The sequence below is a fragment of the Mesoplodon densirostris genome, chromosome 17 (assembly GCF_025265405.1).
Source record: "Mesoplodon densirostris isolate mMesDen1 chromosome 17, mMesDen1 primary haplotype, whole genome shotgun sequence".
In the NCBI taxonomy this organism is placed as follows: domain Eukaryota; kingdom Metazoa; phylum Chordata; class Mammalia; order Artiodactyla; family Ziphiidae; genus Mesoplodon; species Mesoplodon densirostris.
Window position 1 is genome coordinate 21,875,311 of NC_082677.1, and position 21,331 is coordinate 21,896,641.

Genomic DNA, 21,331 nt, shown 5'->3' on the forward strand with positions numbered 1-21,331 from the left:
GCAGGAAAGGGGTCTCTGCAGGAGGCCCCTTTTGTCTTATCACTTACCTTAAACCCAGCAGCCCCATGCTCTACTCAACTCGGGTCCCAGCACACCTTTCAATTTTTTGATTACACAATACCTTGCCTAACCTGTTCTTTCCATGGATCAAAGAAGTAGAAATGAAGAAAACGTAATTAACAGATGGTCAGATCTCTTCCCTAGCTTCCCCTTCAGTAATCTCACGAACAAACGGTGTGAAGCCAACTGTGTGAACAAGACAGCATCTATAAGCCTGCACGACGAGCCCGCACAGAGGGGGATGGCGACGACTCTCACCCCCTATCTCAATGATTAACTGAGGTTACTTCCCTTTTTCCGTTTAAAAACTTTCCTGGCTGAGCAGAATCTTCGGAGGTGGTTTTAGGGGGACACTGAGTCCACAATCTCCCCAGACTGCCAGCATTCTGATTAAAAGCAGCTTTCCTCTCTCGCGACATTTGCCTCTCTCTCGAGTATTGATTGAGCAGCGAGCAGCCAGACCTGATTTGGTAACAAGTCATTTTTCAAACTGCTAGTTTGCCATTTTTTTAGGTTTCAGCTTAAATAACATCTCTTCAGATAGATTTTCCTTATGACCTTACTCAGGTAGGATTTCCATCCTCAATTACCTGTTGGATTGTCCCATTACCCTGTTTTCTTTATAACACTAATCCCAGTTTGTGGCGTCCCCCCCAGTTTTATGGAGAACTGACATACATCACTGTATGAGTTTACGGTGGACAGCACAATGGTTTGATTTACATATTCTTAAATGATACCACAACAGGTTGAGCTAACATCCATCTTCTCATATAGACACAATAAAAAGAAAAAAAATTTCTCCTTGTGATGAGCATTCTTAGGATTTACTCTCTTAACTTTCCTATGTACCATACAGCAGTATTAGCTATAGTCATCATGATGTACACTTACTTGGTCTTTTTTACTGAGATCTTCTCTCCCACGTCTCACGAGGCAGGGAATCTGTGTTACTTACCTGTGAACACTCTGTAGTGACTAGCACAGAACCTCCTCTCATGGACGAGGGCTACGAATGTCTGGTTCACCACTGTGTTCTTAGCACCTAGGACACACCCGGGTATTTAACAAATGTTTACTGAATGAACAAACACATTATCTCCTCAAGAAATACTTATTATAGGGAACTGATCTGAAAACTCAAGGGCTTTCTTTCCTTGGATCCTGTATGTCCAGATTCCTATCATTTAATGCTTAGCTTTTGTATTGCAAAGTATCTCTTTGGTCACTTCCCCAGTTAAGGAAGAGAGAAATATTCTGTAATAACCTAAATGGGAAAAGAATTTGAAAAGGAATAGATATATGTATATGTATAACTGAATCACTTTGCTGTACACCTGAGACTAACACATTGTTATTCAACTATACTCCAATATAAAATAAAAATTGAAAAAAAATAAAGGAAGAGAGAAATCCCAAGTCCTGTCTCCTTAGTAATTCAGCTTCTAACTCTGATCCTATATAATACAAAATTGGGACTTAAAAAAAAAAGAGGTTCATTTCCCCCGGAATTATAAAAGAATACATGCTTCCTGAAAGAATTCGAGAAGTAGAAAAACGGAAAAAAAAAAAAAAAAAAAACCCAAAACAAAAAACCGTAAAATCTCATAATCAACCAATCCAGAAAAAACCCACCGTCACATAGAAATGGAATATTGGTTACAAATCCAGTGCCAGCCCCTCTTGTGCCATGGTGCTCTTAAGAGCATTTCCAATTTGTCTGTCTTGTGTTTCTAAATAGTTTATATTTGTAGTTATACTGGGATAATGAAAATCTTGCAAGTGAGTTGGAGTGAAAGACTTTTTTTTTTTAACCCACAACAGCCCACAATGATCTGGTTGGTTAGAATAAATCTTTACAGGATATTCTCTTTATGCACATTGCCCGCTTCAGATAAGCTAATAATATTAAAAGAAACAAAACAAAAAGACGACAACTTCTCAGATATAGATGCAACTTTATTCATACATAAAAAAATCACACCTCAGGAATTCTTCTTTTCTAAAAACAGTCTTTTAATTGTAAAGTTCAAAATGAAAAGATTGAAAGGGGCAGTGTATAGCTTTTTAATTTTGTACATACTCTAGTCACGGTTAAATATTTAAGCTGCAAAAAAATATACCTCTCCTATAATAGGAAATGCATGACCTTTTGTAACTGCAGACTAAAATCACATGATGGTGTCAAAAGCCAAAGTAAAAAAACTAACAGTCTGAAGTAGGAGACTTGGTACTGATGTTACATGGGTACTATCCTAGCTACTTCCCCCATGGTGACTCTTCCTCTTAGGTATACAACTCAACAGAGACTGTTTTTTGTGAACCATACTTGTCATTGCCATGGAAAAAGTGAAGAGAAGTGATAAGGGCTCCTGTAAATAGTCTAAAAACTATCTCCCACGACCATACATTTTTAAGTAATATATAATGTTAACATTATCCACCCTATATAAGAAACCAAAAGTTCTAAGATGTTTCAGCATCAAATAATTTATATGATAACTGTGAACCTATTCTGGAGCATGTAGGCCTCAGTACCATCTAAAGCCCAACCTTACTTCTAAAAAAAATCATTAATTCAAAGAACCATAAAATGTTCAAGTGATAAATGTCAAGTAGCTGCTACATCTGAACAAGATAAAAAATTCTTAGAAAACCGTAGCTTTTCTTTTCTTTCTCTTTTTGGCATAGGGCTTAATTTATGATATTTTTCCCAATACAAAAAAATTTATCGGATGAGACAGCCTTATTATGGGTGTAGCTACCACCTCTCACCTTTTGTCTCCCCTCCCAATTCCCCCACTTGCTAAAGCCATTTATTTACCAGTAATGTTGTTATTATTTGAAGCATCAAAATCTACCTGAGATGACAATTTAGACAGCTAAACAAAATCATATAATTTCAGGGACAATGAACTTAAATGTCACCTTCACCGCACAGTAAAGAATGTTAAAATGGCTGCTACCCTCTTTGAACTTAGTGTTGTTCTTTTTTCTTCTTCATTTTTAAGTTTCAAAAGAGGTTACAGCTCTACAAAATTTGGCTGAGAAGTACAGAAAATTAAAACGTTCTTAGCAGAAAATGTCAACAATCCCAATTTTCTGCCAAATGGAGAGGAGAATTGATTTACCAGGCCTCTTGCAGCTTTGGAAGAGGGAAGGGAAAAAAATGAAGACCTGTCTATCCTGTTCAGATAGCTACTTTCTTCTTTTATTGTCAATGTAGTTATATTGGGTTTGGTCTCTCCATGGGGCAAAAACCTCTGGCTTGGCCTCACATTTCGTTAAAACTGTCCTCAGGGTGGCACAAAAGAGCATTAGACCTGAGGTACCATGTAAGGTGGTCACTCATGGAAAGTATTAATATTTTCTCCCTTTTGTTAAGGTCACAGACATTCCAAGGGTGATGGAAGAAATAGTAAATACGTACTAGAGAAATATCCCTATCTACCTTCAGGTGAGGAAAGCAAAGCAAAAGTAAGTATCCAAAGATGACACTTTTACATTAAAAATAGCAAAATTTCTCAAAAATATATATTAGGAATTTACATAAAGATGAGGAACTAGAAAACATTTCTTCCTTTCGTCAGGGAAAAAAATCATAACAAAATTAATGAAAGTAATAGATGCTCCTGTACAAAGTTTTGTGTTCAGAAAATATCATCCACTAAAAATGACATCTTTGGTCAAAAGGTAGCTCTGTTCAATCTGCTTAGACTAGACTCTTTCAATTTGCTTAGGAGAAAAATTCATCTTATAAATAGTAACACTCTTTGAGTAGGTTACGGTTATGGAAGATCATTGTACTTCTATGATCAGGAGAAAAATCTGTCACATAAGTTGACTGAACAGTTTACTCAATTTTCATGAAGCCTAGATGAGCTAGGACTCAGAATCTTTTTTCATTAAAACCGTGTGCTTCATCAAAACTAGAGCACAGAACTAGCAGAACAATCGGGATTAATCTGTAAGAAAATATAACTTCCAGAATTTGAATTTAAGCTTTAACTATTAAGAGTTTTGTTTAACATCTTAAGGGGCAGTGCTTAAAGCATCACAAACTTACAATACTACAATACTCCATCGGTGGTTTTTTTTTTTTTTAACATCTTTATTGGAGTATAATTGCTTTACAATGTTGTGTCAGTTGCTGCTGTACAACAAAGTGAATCAGCTATACATATACATATGTTCCCATATCTCTTCCCTCTTGCGTCTCCCTCCCACCCTCCTTATCCCACCCCTCTAGGTGGTCACAAAGCACCGAGCTCATCTCCCCGTGCTATGCAGCTGCTTCCCACTAGCTACCTATTTTACATTTGGTAGTGTATAGATGTCCATGCCACTCTCTCACTTCGTCCCAGCTTACATCAGGGCGGTTTTGATTACAGTTTCCATTTCCATTTTTGTATTCAGGGATTATGAGTTTGATTTTTTAAAAAAGTAACTTATGATTGATATAAAAGATCTGTCCCCAATAAATTAGCTAAAGCATGTTAAATATAAATGAATCAAGTCAGATCATCCCAAAGCAGCTTAAAGACTTAGAAAGCTTTGGTGGAGATCACAGAGACCAGGTCTCAGACTTCACACTGGTAACGGTTAATGGTGTTCTCTTGTCCCTCAGATTGCCTTCCCTAGAAATACTTACTGAAGTTGGAAAAATCAAAATAGTTTTTCCTTAGCACATGAAATAATGCAGAGGTCCCCCTTTCTGACTTAGAAACAAACAAACCAAAAAATCCAAACCACAGATAAAAAGCCCTGATTGCCACAACAAGCAAATTGATAACAAAATGGACAGAACCTCCATACTCTCTATTTTCAAGTAAATGTTGTGTATTCACTGGCTGCAGTTTAGAGGGAAACCCAAACAATTTCAAATTCATGGATTCACTGTGAGGACCCGACACACTCCCTCAGGGCAAGTTCATAATATGTGATGAGAGAGTCTGAGCTGTGGGAGAGACTCAGTGGATGGTCCTGACCAGATCTTAACTGGGCACTTGTGAAATTAGGGAGTGGCGGGGAGGGGGGAATCCTCAAAAAAATTACTTGAAGAAAAGCCCACATTTCCTCAGAAGCCAAAGACACATAAAATTCTACTCTACATTAAGACACACTGATTTCATGTTTCCACGTGACTTTAAAGGACGCGTGGTTTGTAAGACTAAAGTAATCCTCTAATCTTAAGAAACTCAAAATATATGGAAGAAAGATGGACAGACAGAAAAAAAGAGTATTCTTCAACTCTTCTTCATTGCACAGGGAAATCCCCCTGAAGTAAGAATAAGAAAATTCAGTAAGTTGGAAAATATTTCTCACTTGAACCGTAGTTTCCCTGAAAGTCACATTTTAATATTGATGTAGGTTTCATACAATTAAAAATCACAAAGATTTTAAGAAGCAACCTTAGCTTTTCTGTAATCACCATTACGAACCCTTGTCAGTTCGGGCTATGTATGAGTGATGTAACGGTTTTGAACCTTAACCTACAGAGAACATTTCAAAAGCAATGAACATCTTTTGTGATCTAGTTTAACATAAAAAGACTGCTAGCAAAGCTCATTCTTTAATAAAGCATATTTACCCAAGCTTCAAACCACGCTTTCCTTTGCCATGCCTCACAAACGAAAAGCTTTTATTTTAGCATTTTGAATACTAATGCCCTGTTAGGTTATTATGAGGACAAGACTACTTTCCCAGTATACAACATTTTTTATTCCACAAGGCTGAATTTTCAAACCTCACAGTTTACTTAGAAAATAAAGATCTGCAGCTTTATAATCTACTTTATTATAAAAGGAAATAAATTTTTACAGTTACATGTAACAGAGTATTTAGAAAAGTTCAAATTTATCAGTATGAAAATATACCTCACTGAAATATACTTACTTATAAAAACATACTGCCTTTGCCATGTGAAAACCTGGTGTTTAGTTCCCTAGATTTCTTTATCAGGGCTTTTTTCTGAGCTTCATCAAACCGATGAACTTTGAGGTCCATATCACGGTTAAATGGTATTCTTTCTTGGGGCTTATTTTTATCTTCAGCAGCCTTATTCTTTAGTTTTTTCTGATGAATGTCCATAAGAGATTCTGACCTTTTTGATTCCTGGGGAGAGCAAGACAGTAGAAAGAAAAATCTTATATAGATCATTGACAGAATATAATCATGAAACAAAAGAATGAAGTAGTAATGGTAAACGTTAAGGAGGGCTATTTACAAACCCAATAGGTTTTTCCAAATCTAAGACAGCATCTCTGAAGAAAATGTGTTATCAGAGGCAAATTCAATTAGACCAAAATGAAGGTATCTACCAACTATATGCCACACAATAAAAGAAGAGCAAGATGGAGAGTAAACTAATGTTTAAATAACCATCATGAAAATCATTGTGTGATTAGTCAACATTAGAGTCTGAACCAAGAACACAGGTGAGAAAGAAGAGCAATTACTTTCTCACTTGGGAGCCCGGTTAAAGCTTCATGGATGGGCTGGTCCGTGAACCCTGAACGGGTGGAACTGAAGAGATGGGCACTGCCAGGCTGAAGCTAAAGCAAGTGCAAAGCAGAATAACCACGGCAGAGAGATGACAAAATCCAAGGCTGGTGCAGGAAAAGCTGGCATAGTCTGTGTGCCAAGAGAATTTTTGTCCTTTCAGCTTTATCTCTTTCACTTTCTTTCTTTTTAGCTGGGGTAGGTGCTCACATTTTCTTTTTCTTTTCCTTTTTCTTAAATTGAACTATAGCTGATTTACAATACATTAGTTTCACAGTTTCAAATATATCTAGTAGGATGAGGTCTGAGCAAAGTCAACTGGTTTCATAAATTGGAGATTCTTTACAAACCTTTTGGTATTGGTTAAACTAAAAGACAGAACAGCCCTGGATTGGAGAAGCAGGGAATGGGATGCAGGAGTAGATGCAGGTAGTACAGACCAGCAGCCAACAAACTGCGATGTATGTATCCTTGGGGGCCACACGGAGTGGATTCCACAGGGTATGAAGGCATGGAGAATTTCAACGTTACCTACCCATGATTCTCAACTTCTTAGCCTCACTTAAAGCTGACTTGCCTGGTAATGCATCTCGTGAGGATGTCTCCCCTTTCATTACAGCCCTTTCCCATTTAAAAAAGGAGAGGCCTTTCAGAATCTTATTACAGAATGTTGTCTTGGACAGCAAGTCTCCAGAGTATCAAATAAAAAACCTGAAATACTGTATGAATCAAACTTCCTCTAATCAAGGAACTGTAAACCCAGGAGGCTTTGTGTCCTTTTGTGTCTCAAACATATTTCTCTTAAGAGCGTAATGTCCTTTTGGAATGGGTAGTTTGGCTCTTGTTGGAATGTTCTGAATTCAGATATACTGCAGAATGGGGCAATGAAAGAAAAGACAATTTTTGCTTAACAACCACATCTCTTCCAGGCCCTGCCTCCTGTCAGAGAATATATTTGAGAGCAAAGACATAAGGAGAGCTCAGTAAAAGCAAAATAACTGGTAAGAAACGATGAAGGTGACAGCATTTTATTTCATCAGACGACAAACTCATGGCGCCTACCCACCTACGTTACAATTCAGAAGTGTCATAGGAATGATCATAATCACATCTATTAGAACAGAGAAATGAAGTCAGACTTTCTCACAGAAAGTCAGTCTCAATCACCTGTCTGATTTGACAATGAGGTCTGACTTTATCAGTTAAGTTATGTGGTTGCTATTTCCTATAAACTGAGCTCTATCTGGATGCTGTATTAGTAAATATTTATTTGAATTAGCACTATTTCCATGTTCTCAATCCCTCTCACTTCATAAATTGGTCATTTCATAAATCTTGGTAAAGTCTTTAGGAAACAAATTGATTTGCAAGTTAAGTGCTTTCGAATTCTTTTTTTTTTTTTTTTTTTTTTTTTTGCGCGGTACATGGGCCTCTCACTGCTGTGGCCTCTCCCGTTGCGGGGCACAGGCTCCGGACGCACAGGCTCAGCGGCCATGGCTCATGGGCCCAGCCGCTCCGAGGCATGTGGGATCTTCCTGGACTGGGGCACGAACCCGTGTCCCCTGCATCGGCAGGCGGACTCTCAACCACTGCGCCACCAGGGAAGCCCCAAATTCTTTATTTTTAATGAAAACTGGAGGTGAAAAAAAATCAAATGTTGCTAAGAAAAAATAACCTATCAATACACATAGCATGGAGAAACAGTTAAGAACTAAAGTTCTGCATTCGGAAAAATCTGGTTAGCAATGATGGTGCTGACATTTTCAACACTGGTGACCTTAGGCAAGTTTTTTAAGCCTCAATTTCTCAGCTGTAAGATAATAAATCATAATAGTAATAATGTCTCAGTATTTGGATGAGTTAGGAGTTAAGTAATCTAATGAAGACAAAGGATTTAGTAGTGTGGCAGGGTTCATAAGAATCAGTCAAGGGACTTCCCTGGTGGCACAGTGGTTAAGAATCCGCCTGCCAATGCAGGCGACATGGGTTCTAGCCCTGGTCTGGGAAGATACCACATGCCGCGGAGCAACTAAGCACGTGAGCCACAACTATTGAGCCTGCGCTCCTGAGCCTGTGAGCCACAACTACTGAGCCCGCGAGCCACAACTACTGAGCCCGTGCGCCTAGAGCCCGTGCTCCGCAACAAGAGAAGCCACCGCAATGAGAAGCCTGCGTACCGCTTTGAAGAGTAGCCCTTGCTCACTGCTACTAGAGAAAGCCTGCGCGCAGCAACAAAGACCCAACGCGGGCTGCCCTGGTTAGCGCAGTGGTTGAGAGTCCGCCTGCCGATGCAGGGGACACGGGTTCGTGCCCCGGTCCGGGAAGATCCCATATGCCTCGGAGTGGCTGGGCCCGTGAGCCATGGCCGCTGAGCCTGCACATCCGGAGTCTGTGCTCCGCAACGGGAGAGGCCACAACAGTGAGAGGCCCGTGTACCGCTTAAAAAAAAAACAACAAAAAACCCCCCCAAAAAACGCCCTGTTCAGGGGAGCTGGAGAGTCAGGGCACTATAGCCCTTCCTCACTCTCTTTACCCTGTCCCTCAGTATCCAGTAGGGTGGCAATGCTGCCAGCTTGTGCCCTTTGGAAAAAAGATGGAAATAGGTCCTCAGCTGAGAAGTTATTAAATGTCTAACCATTCTGAATGCAAAAAAAAAAAAAGACCAATGTGAAAAAAAATCAAAGTTGAGAGCGAGCTGACAGTTGAGAGATCATTAATAGTAATTTTTTGTTAATAGATCATTATAAGGTTTAAGTAAGTAACTAGAAATCACCCCAAAAGCCAATTCATGTAGAGATCAATTTGCTAAATGACTGGTTTGCTGATTTATCAAATTTAATCATTTAACAAAAATGTGTAGGTTTTATATTAATTTACAAAAAGCCAGGGCAATTTATTTTGAATGGGCTAGTTTTTCAGCAGTTTTTGAAAATTCATGCTAAGATTCTAGTTGTTTGGTTTTTATTTTGCCTTCATGGTAATATTTTAAAGAGCGTTCAATTTATCAATACTAAGAGTTATAAGGTGGTTTAGTCTTAAGACTATATTAATATTTTGAAAACTATATCTCATAAGTAACCAACATTTCGGCATAAGATTAGAATGCTCATTTTTTGGATGTGTTTTAAAATAAATTGCAGACACTGCTACATGTATCCCTAGTATTTCAGCATGATTTCACTAACTAGAATTCAATATTTGTTTGCAATTTTTTCTTTTAAAGTAAATTTACATACAATGAAATGCACACATTTTAATACTACATTCACTGAGTTTTACAATTCAAACTCCTAGCAATTTCTGGAACATATTTCCATCACCTCAGAAAGCTCTGTATGCCCCTTCCTAGTCCATCTCCACAATCCCCCTCCAACAACAACTATTCTGATTCTTTTCCCACCATAGATTCATTTTGCTTATTGTAGAGCTTCATATAAATGGAATCATACAGTAGTACTTGGGTAGGAAGTCTTGCGTAAGACTCCCTTCGCTCAGCATAATGACTTTGAGATTAATCCACGTTGTTGCATTTATTTGTAATTTGTTCCTTTTTATTGCCGAGTAGTATTTTATTATGAACACAGTTTGGCTTTTTCTTTCTCTCACTGATGGACAGCTAGGTTGCTTGAAGAATTTAGCTGTTATGAATAAAGCTTCTATGAACATTCCTGTATAAGTCTTTTTGAAGCTATTATGAGTGAATCACGCTCGAGTCTGCGAAAACATGTTTTCATCTGTCTTACATAAACACCCAGGGGTGGAGTTGCAGGGTCATAGGTTAGGTGTTCGTTTAGTTTTATAAGAAATGCCTGTTTGGAAAAAGGCACAGCTTGTTAATTTTCAGCCATTCTTCCTTTCTAGCATAACTCATTACAGCTATAAATTTTGCCTCTAAGTACCACTTTATGTTACATCTCACACATTTTGATATGTTGTACTGAATATTTTTTTATCATTCAGGTTTAGGTATTTTCTAACTTCCATTATCATGTCTTCTTTGATGTAAAGTTTAAATTTTGAATTTTCTAATTTCCAGTTGTGTAGGGCTTTTAAGTTAATATGAAGTTTAACTTAAATTCTTTGTGGTGCCTGAATGATGGTGATTCTTTCAATTTTGTTGAAACTTGACTTTGAGCTGGTCAGTTTTCAAAGATGTTCCATTTGGGTTGGGTTTCTAGTCAGTTTCCAACTATGTTCCAGGTATGCTTCACTGCTTGTGGTACTGGTCTATATATGCCCAATAAATCATGCTAACTATATTTTTAATGCTTATGGAAATTTTCATGAACTAATATGCTAGGAACAGAAGGTAATTTTCCTGAATACCTTTCAGGGACCAAAGGGTTCAATGGTTTACATTTATTCTTTGAGCTGGAACACTAGTGGTTTTTTTTTTTGTTTTGTTTTGTTTTTATGAGTAAGAGACTATTACAAAATAATAATATGCCCAATGAATACTGACTGTTTAGTTTATAAATTTAGATTGAACCATATTTTAAATTTTAATATTTATATAGATTTATATTTTTCTCCCATATTTAAATCATTACATCAAACATTCCAAATCAGCTTACAATTTAAAATGTATGAATTGGGCTCTCTAGGAGTTAGTAGGGCTCTTACTTTATAATGAGGTGCTATCCATCTCTAGGAATTGAATTTCTGATATATGACTTAAGTAAAAAGTGAACTGAAAATGTTATGAGATGCATTTAAAAAGCCTACACTAAAGGACTACACACACACACACACATATACACATACACACAAGAGTATTTTTCAGAACAGAAGTATAGAAAAAGACTGAGATGAAAAGGAAGACTAAGAAAGAGAAACAAGAAAAAGAGAAAAAATGAGACGAGCATTAAAAGATGGGAAAAAATGAAAGGCCATATATTTTATCCCCTGACTTACATTGTATGCGGATACCTGCTCGACCAATCTCTTTTCCATTCCTGTCAATATATATTCTTCATCCTTCTTATTGAATGACTTTCTTGCTTCTGGTGTCTCCTGAGGAACGAACACAGAAAACACATTACTAAACCATATAATTGAGAAAATAAAAAAGAAATACTATTATTTTAACTCAGATTGAGTAATAGGAGACTAAACGAAGCCAGGCCCGTTGAATCTCTTCCCACTAGAAATGTTAATATACTTGATAAGGGATCTGTTAGTGTCCTACTCTAACATTTGCCTGAAAACAAGAAAAAAAACCCCCAAAACCTCTAACCAATCAACTAACTGGATTTTATCAAACTCAGAGATGAAAATGACAAACAATAATGAAATGCAGAAGAGAAAATATGGCTTAAAAAGAAATCTTATATTATCTGTTTTCAAAGCTAGGAAAAGCACTCTTGGGGGAAAAAAAGAAATAAATGGGGTACAGAAAAAATAAAAATAAAACTATCTTTATTCACAGAGGACATGACTGGAAATGTAGAAAATACCAAAGAATCTATTAAAAAACTCTTGGCATTAGTAAGCATAAGTGTAGCAAAGCTGCAGGATGCTAGGTCAACATACAAAATATACCAGCAATGGACAATTGGAATTTGAAATTTAAAAAGAAATACCATTTACCATAGCGCGCGCACGCACACACACACACACACACACACACACACACACATGAAATACTTAGGTGAATTCCCAATAAATTTTAGTTAGGAAAAAAAAAGTATTCTGGAGAATATAGTCACAACCAGGAAAGAAGGTCCATATAAAATCAACTGAAAACCACTTTCCTCAAAGCATGTTTTTATACTGTTGCTGTTTGCTTAAGAAAGCCAAGGAGGTCCCCACACCATTTTTACCTTAATGATGGACTAAAACAACATTGTACTTAATAAATAAAGTATGTTAAAAAACACAGGAGTAGCTCATTTCTTATTTTTCCATAAAAATTTCCCCAGATTCTTTTACTTGTAAAAATTAAGAGAAAAAATGATGTTCTGATAAGATGGAGGTGAAAACCTGACCAGTTAAGAGTTAGTAAATCTAGTCAAGACTGGGAAATGAGAACATAACAGATCTCATTCAATTAATTTATGCATAACACTGCCATTTCTTTCTAAAAAGCAATCTTACTTCATTTGGGCATGTTGGTTAAGTGAATGTGCGAACATTAGTGGTATGAGAGATGAATGCTGGGGAATCAAATATAAAAAAGTAAGATGAAGTGGTGGAGAAAATCTACAAAAAGGTAATTTGGAGAGAGATAAAAAAGGAAACTTGACTAAGATCTGTTACAAAAATCAAAAATTAGTCACAACCTTTATATAGGACAGCTCTGTGACACTACATAATTTGTACCACAAATATAAGTCTGTGGTATTATATGCTGTAATACAGTGTCACATAAAATTTAAGGGGTATTAGGTCATCCCTTTGGGAGTCTGTTGTAAAAACAGAACAAAACACTTTCAGCCCTGAAAAGAATGACCAGATCTAAAGAACTCAGTCGTAGGGCCTAAAATCACCTGAGTTCAAACTGTACTGGCTAGTTTCTGTTTGTTCCATTTTTCTGTGGTATTTTTCTTTGAGGAAGACTCCCTGCATATCTGGCTGAGGCTAGACATCTACTCACATACAATGAGGAACACAAGGACTAGAAAAAGCACAAATAAAAAGTCCATGTAAGCAAGGGGATTAAACGTCTTTTTGGAGACAATCTTCAAGGCTAAATTATAAAAAACATCAGTATGTTATTTTTATAGAAGACCAGTTAAGAAAGAGCAGACAGGCATTCCAACACTAGTCATTCACGGCGTGTGGCTCGCTTCTATACCGTATCTTCTGTTGTCTCTTCTGCCCTCAGGTGTGTTGGTTCACCTCACCTTTCTGCTACAACTCTCAGATTTCCTTGAATCCTCCGGGCAAAGGAGAACTTATGATTTTGCCACATATTCTGCTAAAATGTGGAGATTGCCACATATCATCCACATTTTAAGAATGACACTATTTCACAACCAATTCTCCAATAAAATGAAAGCGCCATAAGGAGCTTTTTCTATTACCTGTGACCAAACAGAATACCTGGCAGAGGAGATACTCAATTTACAGTTATAGAATGAAGATGGAAATCCTCATAATTCTAGGTACTGATGAACAAGATAAACAGAGTTAGGGGCGTGAATTTAAGTCAGAACTGATAAAGCTATAATCATAAGGTGCCAATTAGTCAAGCATTTAAGATTGGAATGGGACATCTAAAGGAAACTGAAACTTTGGGATGGAGTGAATTTAAGGAGTTAGTGCTGAGGACACTGGTTGGACCCCTAACTTACAATGGAATATTTCATAATAAATGGAGAGATCCAAGAAAAGAAAATCTAACAATAATATTTTATGCATACTTTTGTGGGTATTTTTTAAATAAATTATTCAATGTATTAATGAAAGGGCTTTTTGCCTATCTTGACAGTAATTATGAAGTTTAGTGCACTTGAGCTACTGTTATTTTGAGAGATAGTCCTTATGTATCACTTAACTTGCTAGGTTAATCTGTGCCTTGGCTTGTTCAAGACATTTTAAAAGAAATTTTCATGGAGATAGTATGATGTATAAAGACCAGGGGATTTGGAGTCAGAAGGGTCTAGAAGGGAATTACTGTTCATGGCTTACCAGCTTTTAATTCCAGGAAAGGTGACCTCATAGAGGATAGTGTCTCCCTTCACAAAATGAGGTCAGTAAACCTATGTCTCCAGGTTCTCTTGAGATTTAGATAAGACAATTTATTGGGAAATAGTAAGTAAATACACAGGAAGCAACTGGCGTCACTTTCTTTTAACTTTCCTTCAGGGGAAATTTTTCCCTTTGGAATCATAATTTAAAAAACAGTACTCTTGGGCCTCCCTGGTGGCGCAAGTGGTTGAGAGTCCGCCTGCCGATGCAGGGGATACGGGTTCGTGCCCCGGTCTGGGAAGATCCCACATGCCGCGGAGCGGCTGGGCCCGTGAGCCATGGCCGCTGAGCCTGCACGTCTGGAGCCTGTGCTCTGCAACGGGAGAGGCCACAACAGTGAGAGGCCCGCGTACCGCAAAAAAAAAAAAAAAAAAACCAGTACTCTTAAATAATTCTGCCTCCTATTTTTTCAAAACAGAGTCAACATGGACAAAAATAAAGGAACAAACAAACCCTCTTACCTTAGCTTTCCTTTCCCTGTCAGCTGGCATATCTGTCCAGACTGATCGATCTCCAGATTGGTCATCAGCTCTTCTCTTGAAAGCTCTGGGCCCAAGACCAAAGTCTTTCAGCTCCGGAGGGAGCTCAGTCATCCAAGACTCTCTTGTAATTTGTTTAGATGAATCCTTTAAGAGAAATAAAAAGTAAAAAAAAAAAAAAAAAAAAAAAATTTGCCTTGGAAAATGTGTGTATGTGTGCGTGTGTGCACATGTATGTGTGTATATGTGTAGAATACTGTATAAGTGACTATGCTTCTCAACTGAGGCTTGAAAGTTATTTAACAGACTTTAAGAGAAAGGATTTAATAGACTATTTTTTTGGTCATATATGTTATGAATACTTTTATCTAATTTATTGTTCCTTTGACTTAATGTTATCTGTTGCCATACAGAAATTTTTAAGTAGGCAAAATTTCTACTCTTTTCCTTTTGTAGCTTCTGAATTACCTAGAGCCTAAATTTTTATACACTTACATATGTACATATATATCTTTTTAATGTCTGTTTTTAAAATTGAGATTTTTAATATATTTGGTCAATTTCTCAGAGAAAAGGGTACTATGTATTTAAAACTTACATCGCCTCCTTTAGTCAGTTTTTCTTTCATTCTCTGGGCCCTTTTTTCAAAGTCTGTCGTTACACTAGAGTTAACTGGTCCTTTGGCAGGCATCGGCCCAATAATGTCCTCCTCTTCACTGCTACCTGTTTCCTTCTGAAAATAAGAAAATGATCCTAAATTACTTAAAATTTAACTGTGACTGATAACCTAGAAACAGAACAAAAAGCAAACACTGTGTTGCTGGCTAATCACTGAGCACCTTTCCTGTGCCTTCCTCAAGTGCACCATACAAAAATGACAAATCCAGGGGCTGTGGACTGTCCCACCTCTTCCCTGTGTCCACGGCAGAGCTCATTAACTCATCTCAGTCCTCTTCCTGATGGACATAGATGTGCCCTCACAATTTCTCTGTAATATTCCAGAGAATTATTAATGATTCATCAGAGATGACACAAGTTGAAACCATTTTCTTTCCTGATACAGAAAGAGCTCTTTGGAATAAGAGGCACACAAATAAGACATCTTGGAAGCTGTATCAGCCTTCATGATTTAGTACAGTCCACTGAAACAGAAATGCTGTGCAAAGCCTTACAAAATACTGGCCCGAACGAGTTAATTTGGTTCCCAAAGTATTTCTCTCATTACCCCAAAGACACAATAGTATTGCAAAAATTGAATCCAAGTAGTTCTTAGTAAATCATTTTTTTAAGTTAATTTTTTTAAAGAACAGTGATTTTAATTTTTTTTTTTTGGCTGCATTGGGTCTTCAATGCTGTGTGTGGGCTTTCTCTAGTTGTAGCTAGTGGGGGCTACTCCTCATTGCGGTGCGTGGGCTTCTCATTGAGGTGGCTTCTCCTGTTGCGGAGCACGGGTTCTAGGCATGCGGGCTTCAGTAGTTGCAGCACATGGGCTCAGTAGTTGTGGTGCACACGGGTTCTAGAATGCAGGCACAGTAGTTGTGGCATATGGGCTTAGTTGCTCTGTGGCATGTGGGATTTTCCTGGACCAGGGCTTGAACCCATGTCCCCTGCATTGGCAGGCGGATTCTTAACCACTGAGCAACCAGGGAAGTCCCATTAGTAAATCATTTTATTTAAGGGTTTTCATGTAAGACTGAGTTAGATGCTATATGCACTTGGGTTTAAAACAGTCCTTGTCAGACACAAAAGACCCCGAAGAGCCAAAGCAGTCTTGAGGGAAAAAAACGGAGCTGGAGGAATCAGACTCCCTGACTTCAGACTATACTACAAAGCTACAGTAATCAAGACAATATGGTACTGGCACAAAAACAGAAATATAGATCAATGGAACAGGAGAGAAAGCCCAGAGATAAACCCACGCACCAATGGTCAACTAATCTATGACAAAGGAGGCAAGGATATACAATGGAGAAAAGACAGTCTCTTCAAAAAGTGGTGCTGGGAAAACTGGACAGCTACATGTAAAATAATGAAATTAGAACACTCTCTAACACCATACACAAAAATAAACTCAAAATGGGTTAGAGACCTAAATGTAAGACTGGACACTACAAAACTCACAGAGGAAAACATAGGAAGAACACTCTTTGACATAAATCACAGCAAGATCTTTTTTGAGCCACCTCCTAGAGTCATGGAAATAAAAACAAAAATAAACAAATGGGACCTAATGAAACTTCAAGGCTTTTGCACAGCAAAGGAAACCAGAAACAAGACGAAAAGACAACCCTCAGAATGGGGGAAAACATTTGCAAACAAATCAACAGACAAAGGATTAATCTCCAATATATATAAACAGCTCATGCAGCTCATATTAAAAAAACAAACAACCCAATCCAAAAATGGGGAGAAGATCTAAATAGAAGAAGACCTAAATAGCCCCTTCTTTCTCCAAAGAAGACATACAGATAGCCAAGAAGCACATGAAAAGCTGCTCAGCATCACTAATTATTAGAGAAATGCAAATCAAAACTACAATGAGGTATCACCTCACACCAGTTAGAATGGGCATCATCAGAAAATCTACAAACAACAAACGCTGGAGAGGGTGTGGAGAAAAGGGAACCCTCTTGCACGGTTGGTGGGAATGTAAATGGATACAGCCACTATGGAGAACAGTATGGAGGTTCCTTAAAAAACTAAAAATAGAATTACCATATGACCCAGCAATCCCACTACCGGGTATATACCCAGAGACAACCATAATTCAAAAAGACACATGCACCCCAATGTTCATTGCAGCACTATTTACAATAGCCAGGTCATGGAAGCAACCTAAATGCCCATCGACAGACGAATGGATAAAGAAGATGTGGTACATATATACAGTGGAATATTACTCAGCCATAAAAAGAACGAAATTGGGTCATTTGTAGAGACATGGATGGATCTAAAGACTGTCATACAGAGTGAAGTCAGTCAGAAAAAGAAAAACAAATATTGTATATTGATGCATATATGTGGAACCTAGAAGAATGGTACAGATGAACTGGTTTGCAGGGCAGAAATAGAGACACAGATGAAGAGAACAAACGTATGGACACCAAGGGGGGAAAGTGGCATGTGGGGTGGTGGCGGTGGGATGAACTGGGAGATTGGGATTGACATATATACACTAATATGTATTAACTAGATAACTAATAAGAATCTGCTGTATAAAAAAATAAATAAAACAGTCCTTGTCCTCAACGAGGAGAGAAAGATAAACAAGATGAACAACAATAAGATGTTTGTCCTCCAGCTGTGACAGGAAGCTTCTTCCTCTTATTTTTTCAAACTACCAGGATTAGGCAAGTTAATTTGTGTTCTTTACATTTTCCCTGCTAACCACTTAATGGTTAACTTTCTGTGATTTCTTCTCTGAACCCTTATAACAATTGCTCGTAGTACAAATAACTAGATAATCACATATTGTCTTGTGGCTTATTCTAAGTCACACACACACACATACACTCTCTCTCTCTCAATAACTATGGACCTTACTTCATTTAAAGACTGGGAAATGGCAGTATTATTCCTGTTTTCTTTTTGAGGAAACCTACTTTGAAAGGTTAAACAACTTGTCTGAGGTTATAAAACTAGTATCTAAGACTCCAATATTCTAAGATCAGGGCCAGTATTTTTTCTACTTATACTACAGCAGCCCCTCTATTATTTTCTTTATTTCAACTGCTAATGATCTAACTTTAAATGTTTATAGCTTATCTCTACAACAGTGAGCTCTTTGATAGCAAAGGGATTGTCTTAAACATATTTGTAGCCCCCTACAAATATAATACGTAGTGACATAAAATGAGCAGATATAGAAGACATGATAAACTTTTAATACTGTAAGAGACATGATATCAATATAGTGTTGAAGTTTAGGATGATGGGATAAGCTAATGATAGTTACACTCCCATCCATCAAGAGATGGTTTTATAAAGGTAGATGCCTGAAATTTTTAGAAATAAAAATCACTTACAATATTGGGAGGCAGAAATTAAATGCGTGGATGGAGGAACAAACAAAATCAGGCCCAATACACTAAAATAAAACGAGAATCCAGAATCACAAACCTAACTCCAATCTAGGTATTAAATCATTTTGGTGTCCTGGATGAGTTATTTAAATTTTAAAAAGGTGAGTTATAATATTTTATCCAGAAATATAATAGAAATTACGTACCCTACTGGTTTATAGTTTGGACTGCAGAGTTAGACCTACTTTCAAGGCCTCAATTTGCCACTGTGACCTCAAGTGTAGTATTATTATTATTATTTTTAACATCTTTATTGGAGCATAATTGCTTTACAATGGTGTGTTAGTTTCTGCTTTATAACAAAGTGAATCAGCTGTACATATACATATGTTCCCATATCTCCTCCCTCTTGCCTCTCCCTCCCACCCTCCCTGTCCCACCCCTCTAGGTGGTCACAAAGCACCGAGCTGATCTCCCTGTGCATGCGGCTGCTTCCCACCATCTGTTTTACAGTTGGTAGTGTATATGTGTCCATGCCACTCTCTCACTTCGTCCCAGCTTACCCTTCCCCGTCCCCGTATCCTCAAGTCCATTCTCTACATCTGCATCTTTATTCCTGTCCTGCCCCTAGGTTCTTCAGAACTTTTTTTTTTTTAAAGATTCCATATATATGTGTTAGCATACGGTATTTGTTTTTCTCTTTCTGACTTACTTCACTCTGTATGACAGACTCTAGGTCCATCCACCTCACTACAAATAACTCAATTTCGTTTCTTTTTATGGCTGAGTAATATTCCTTTGTATATATGCGCCACATCTTCTTTAGCCATTCATCTGTCGATGGACACGTAGGTAGCTTCCATGTCCTGGCTATTGTAAATAGAGCTGCAATGAACATTGTGGTACATGACTCTTTCTGAATTATGGTTTTCTCAGGGTATATGCCCAGTAGTGGGATTGCTGGGTCATATGGTAGTTCTATTTGTAGTTTTTTAAGGAACCTCCATACTGTTCTCCATAGTGGTTGTATCAATTTACATTCCCACCAGCAGTGCACGAAGGTTCCCTTTTCTCCACACCCTCTCCAGCATTTATTGTTTGTAGATTTTTTTTTTTTTTTGGTATGCGGGCCTCTCACTGCCGTGGCCTCCCCCGTTGCGGAGCACAGGCTCCGGACGCGCAGGCCCAGCGGCCATGGCTCACGGGCCCAGCCGCTCCGCGGCATATGGGATCCTCCCAGACTGGGGCACGAACCCGTATCCCCTGCATCGGCAGGCGGACTCTCAACCACTGCGCCACCAGGGAGGCCCTGTTTGTAGATTTTTTGATGATGGCCATTCTGACTGGTGTGAGATGATACTTCATTGTAGTTTTCATTTGCATTTTTCTAATGATTAGTGATGTTGAGCATTCTTTCATGTGTTTGTTGGCAGTCTGTATATCTTCTTTGGAGAAATGTCTATTTAGGTCTTCTGCTCATTTTTGGATTGGGTTGTTTGTTTTTTTGATACTGAGCTGCATGCATGAGCTGCTTGTAAATTTTGGAGATTAATCCTTTGTCAGTTGCTTCATTTGCAAATATTTTCTCCCATTCTGAGGGCTGTCTTTTTTTCTTGTTTATGGTTTCCTTTGCTGTGCAAAAGCTTTGAAGTTTCATTAGGTCCCATTTGTTTATTTTTGTCTTCATTTCCGTTTCTCTAGGAGGTGGGTCAAAAAGGATCTTGCTGTGATTCATATCAGAGTGTTCTGCCTATGTTTTCCTCTAAGAGTTTTATAGTGTCTGGCCTTACATTTAGGTCTTTAACCCATTTTGAGTTTGTTTTTGTGTATGGTGTTAGGGAGTGTTCTAATTTCATTCTTTTACATGTAGCTGTCCTGTTTTCCCAACAGCACTTATTGAAGAGGGTGTCTTTTCTCCACTATATATCCTTGCCTCCTTTATCAGAAATAAGGTGACCATATGTGTGTGGGTTTATCTCTGGGCTTTCTCTCCTGTTCCATTGATCTATATTTCTGTTTTTGTGCCAGTACCATACTGTCTTGATTACTGTAGCTTTGCAGTATAGTCTGAAGTCTGGGCGCCTGATTCCTCCAGCTCTGTTTTTCTTTCTCAAGATTGTCAAGCATATTATTTAATCTTTCTAGGCCTTGGTTTGTCTTTCAGATAGGGATTGTAACAGCTCCAACCAATAACTACTCTATTGCTAAGAGAACCCTGTGTTTTGTTCATTTTCTTTGGAACCACGTGCTTCTCAGGAAACTGGGACCTCCTCTAATTCCTGGGTAAAAATGCTGATAATTCTAAGCCAATCACTTTGGTCTCATTCCTCTTGGCCAACTGACTGGCTTGAGCATGGCATATGATTCAGTTTTGGCCAAAGAAATGTGAGGAGAGGTCTACAGGAAACCTGGAAAGGTTTTCCTCTCTCTAAAAAGGGGGCACAGGATAGGGACCCTATGTCTGGACACTGCCATCTGCATGTTAATCTCAGCACTTGGTCAGCCTAAGAGGAATTAACATACTGTAAATGATAGAGAAGACATAAAAAACTGGGCCCTGGATGATCTCATTAGTCT

General features: G+C 38.0%; 1 protein-coding gene across 1 annotated transcript in view; it reads right to left on the bottom strand.

The window, feature by feature from the left end:
* Positions 1 to 3,674: 3,674 nt before the first annotated feature.
* GPALPP1 (GPALPP motifs containing 1) overlaps positions 3,675 to 21,331 on the bottom strand; it is a 31,100-nt gene continuing 13,443 nt past the window's right edge. Inside the window, exons 5-9 of the mRNA XM_060079789.1 lie at positions 15,331 to 15,465; positions 14,715 to 14,879; positions 11,476 to 11,574; positions 5,956 to 6,174; positions 3,675 to 5,338 (exon numbers count right to left, since the gene is read on the bottom strand). Of these exons, the coding sequence (XP_059935772.1) occupies positions 5,956 to 6,174; positions 11,476 to 11,574; positions 14,715 to 14,879; positions 15,331 to 15,465 (618 nt within the window). The 3' untranslated portion in view covers positions 3,675 to 5,338. The remainder of the gene's footprint in view (positions 5,339 to 5,955; positions 6,175 to 11,475; positions 11,575 to 14,714; positions 14,880 to 15,330; positions 15,466 to 21,331) is intronic.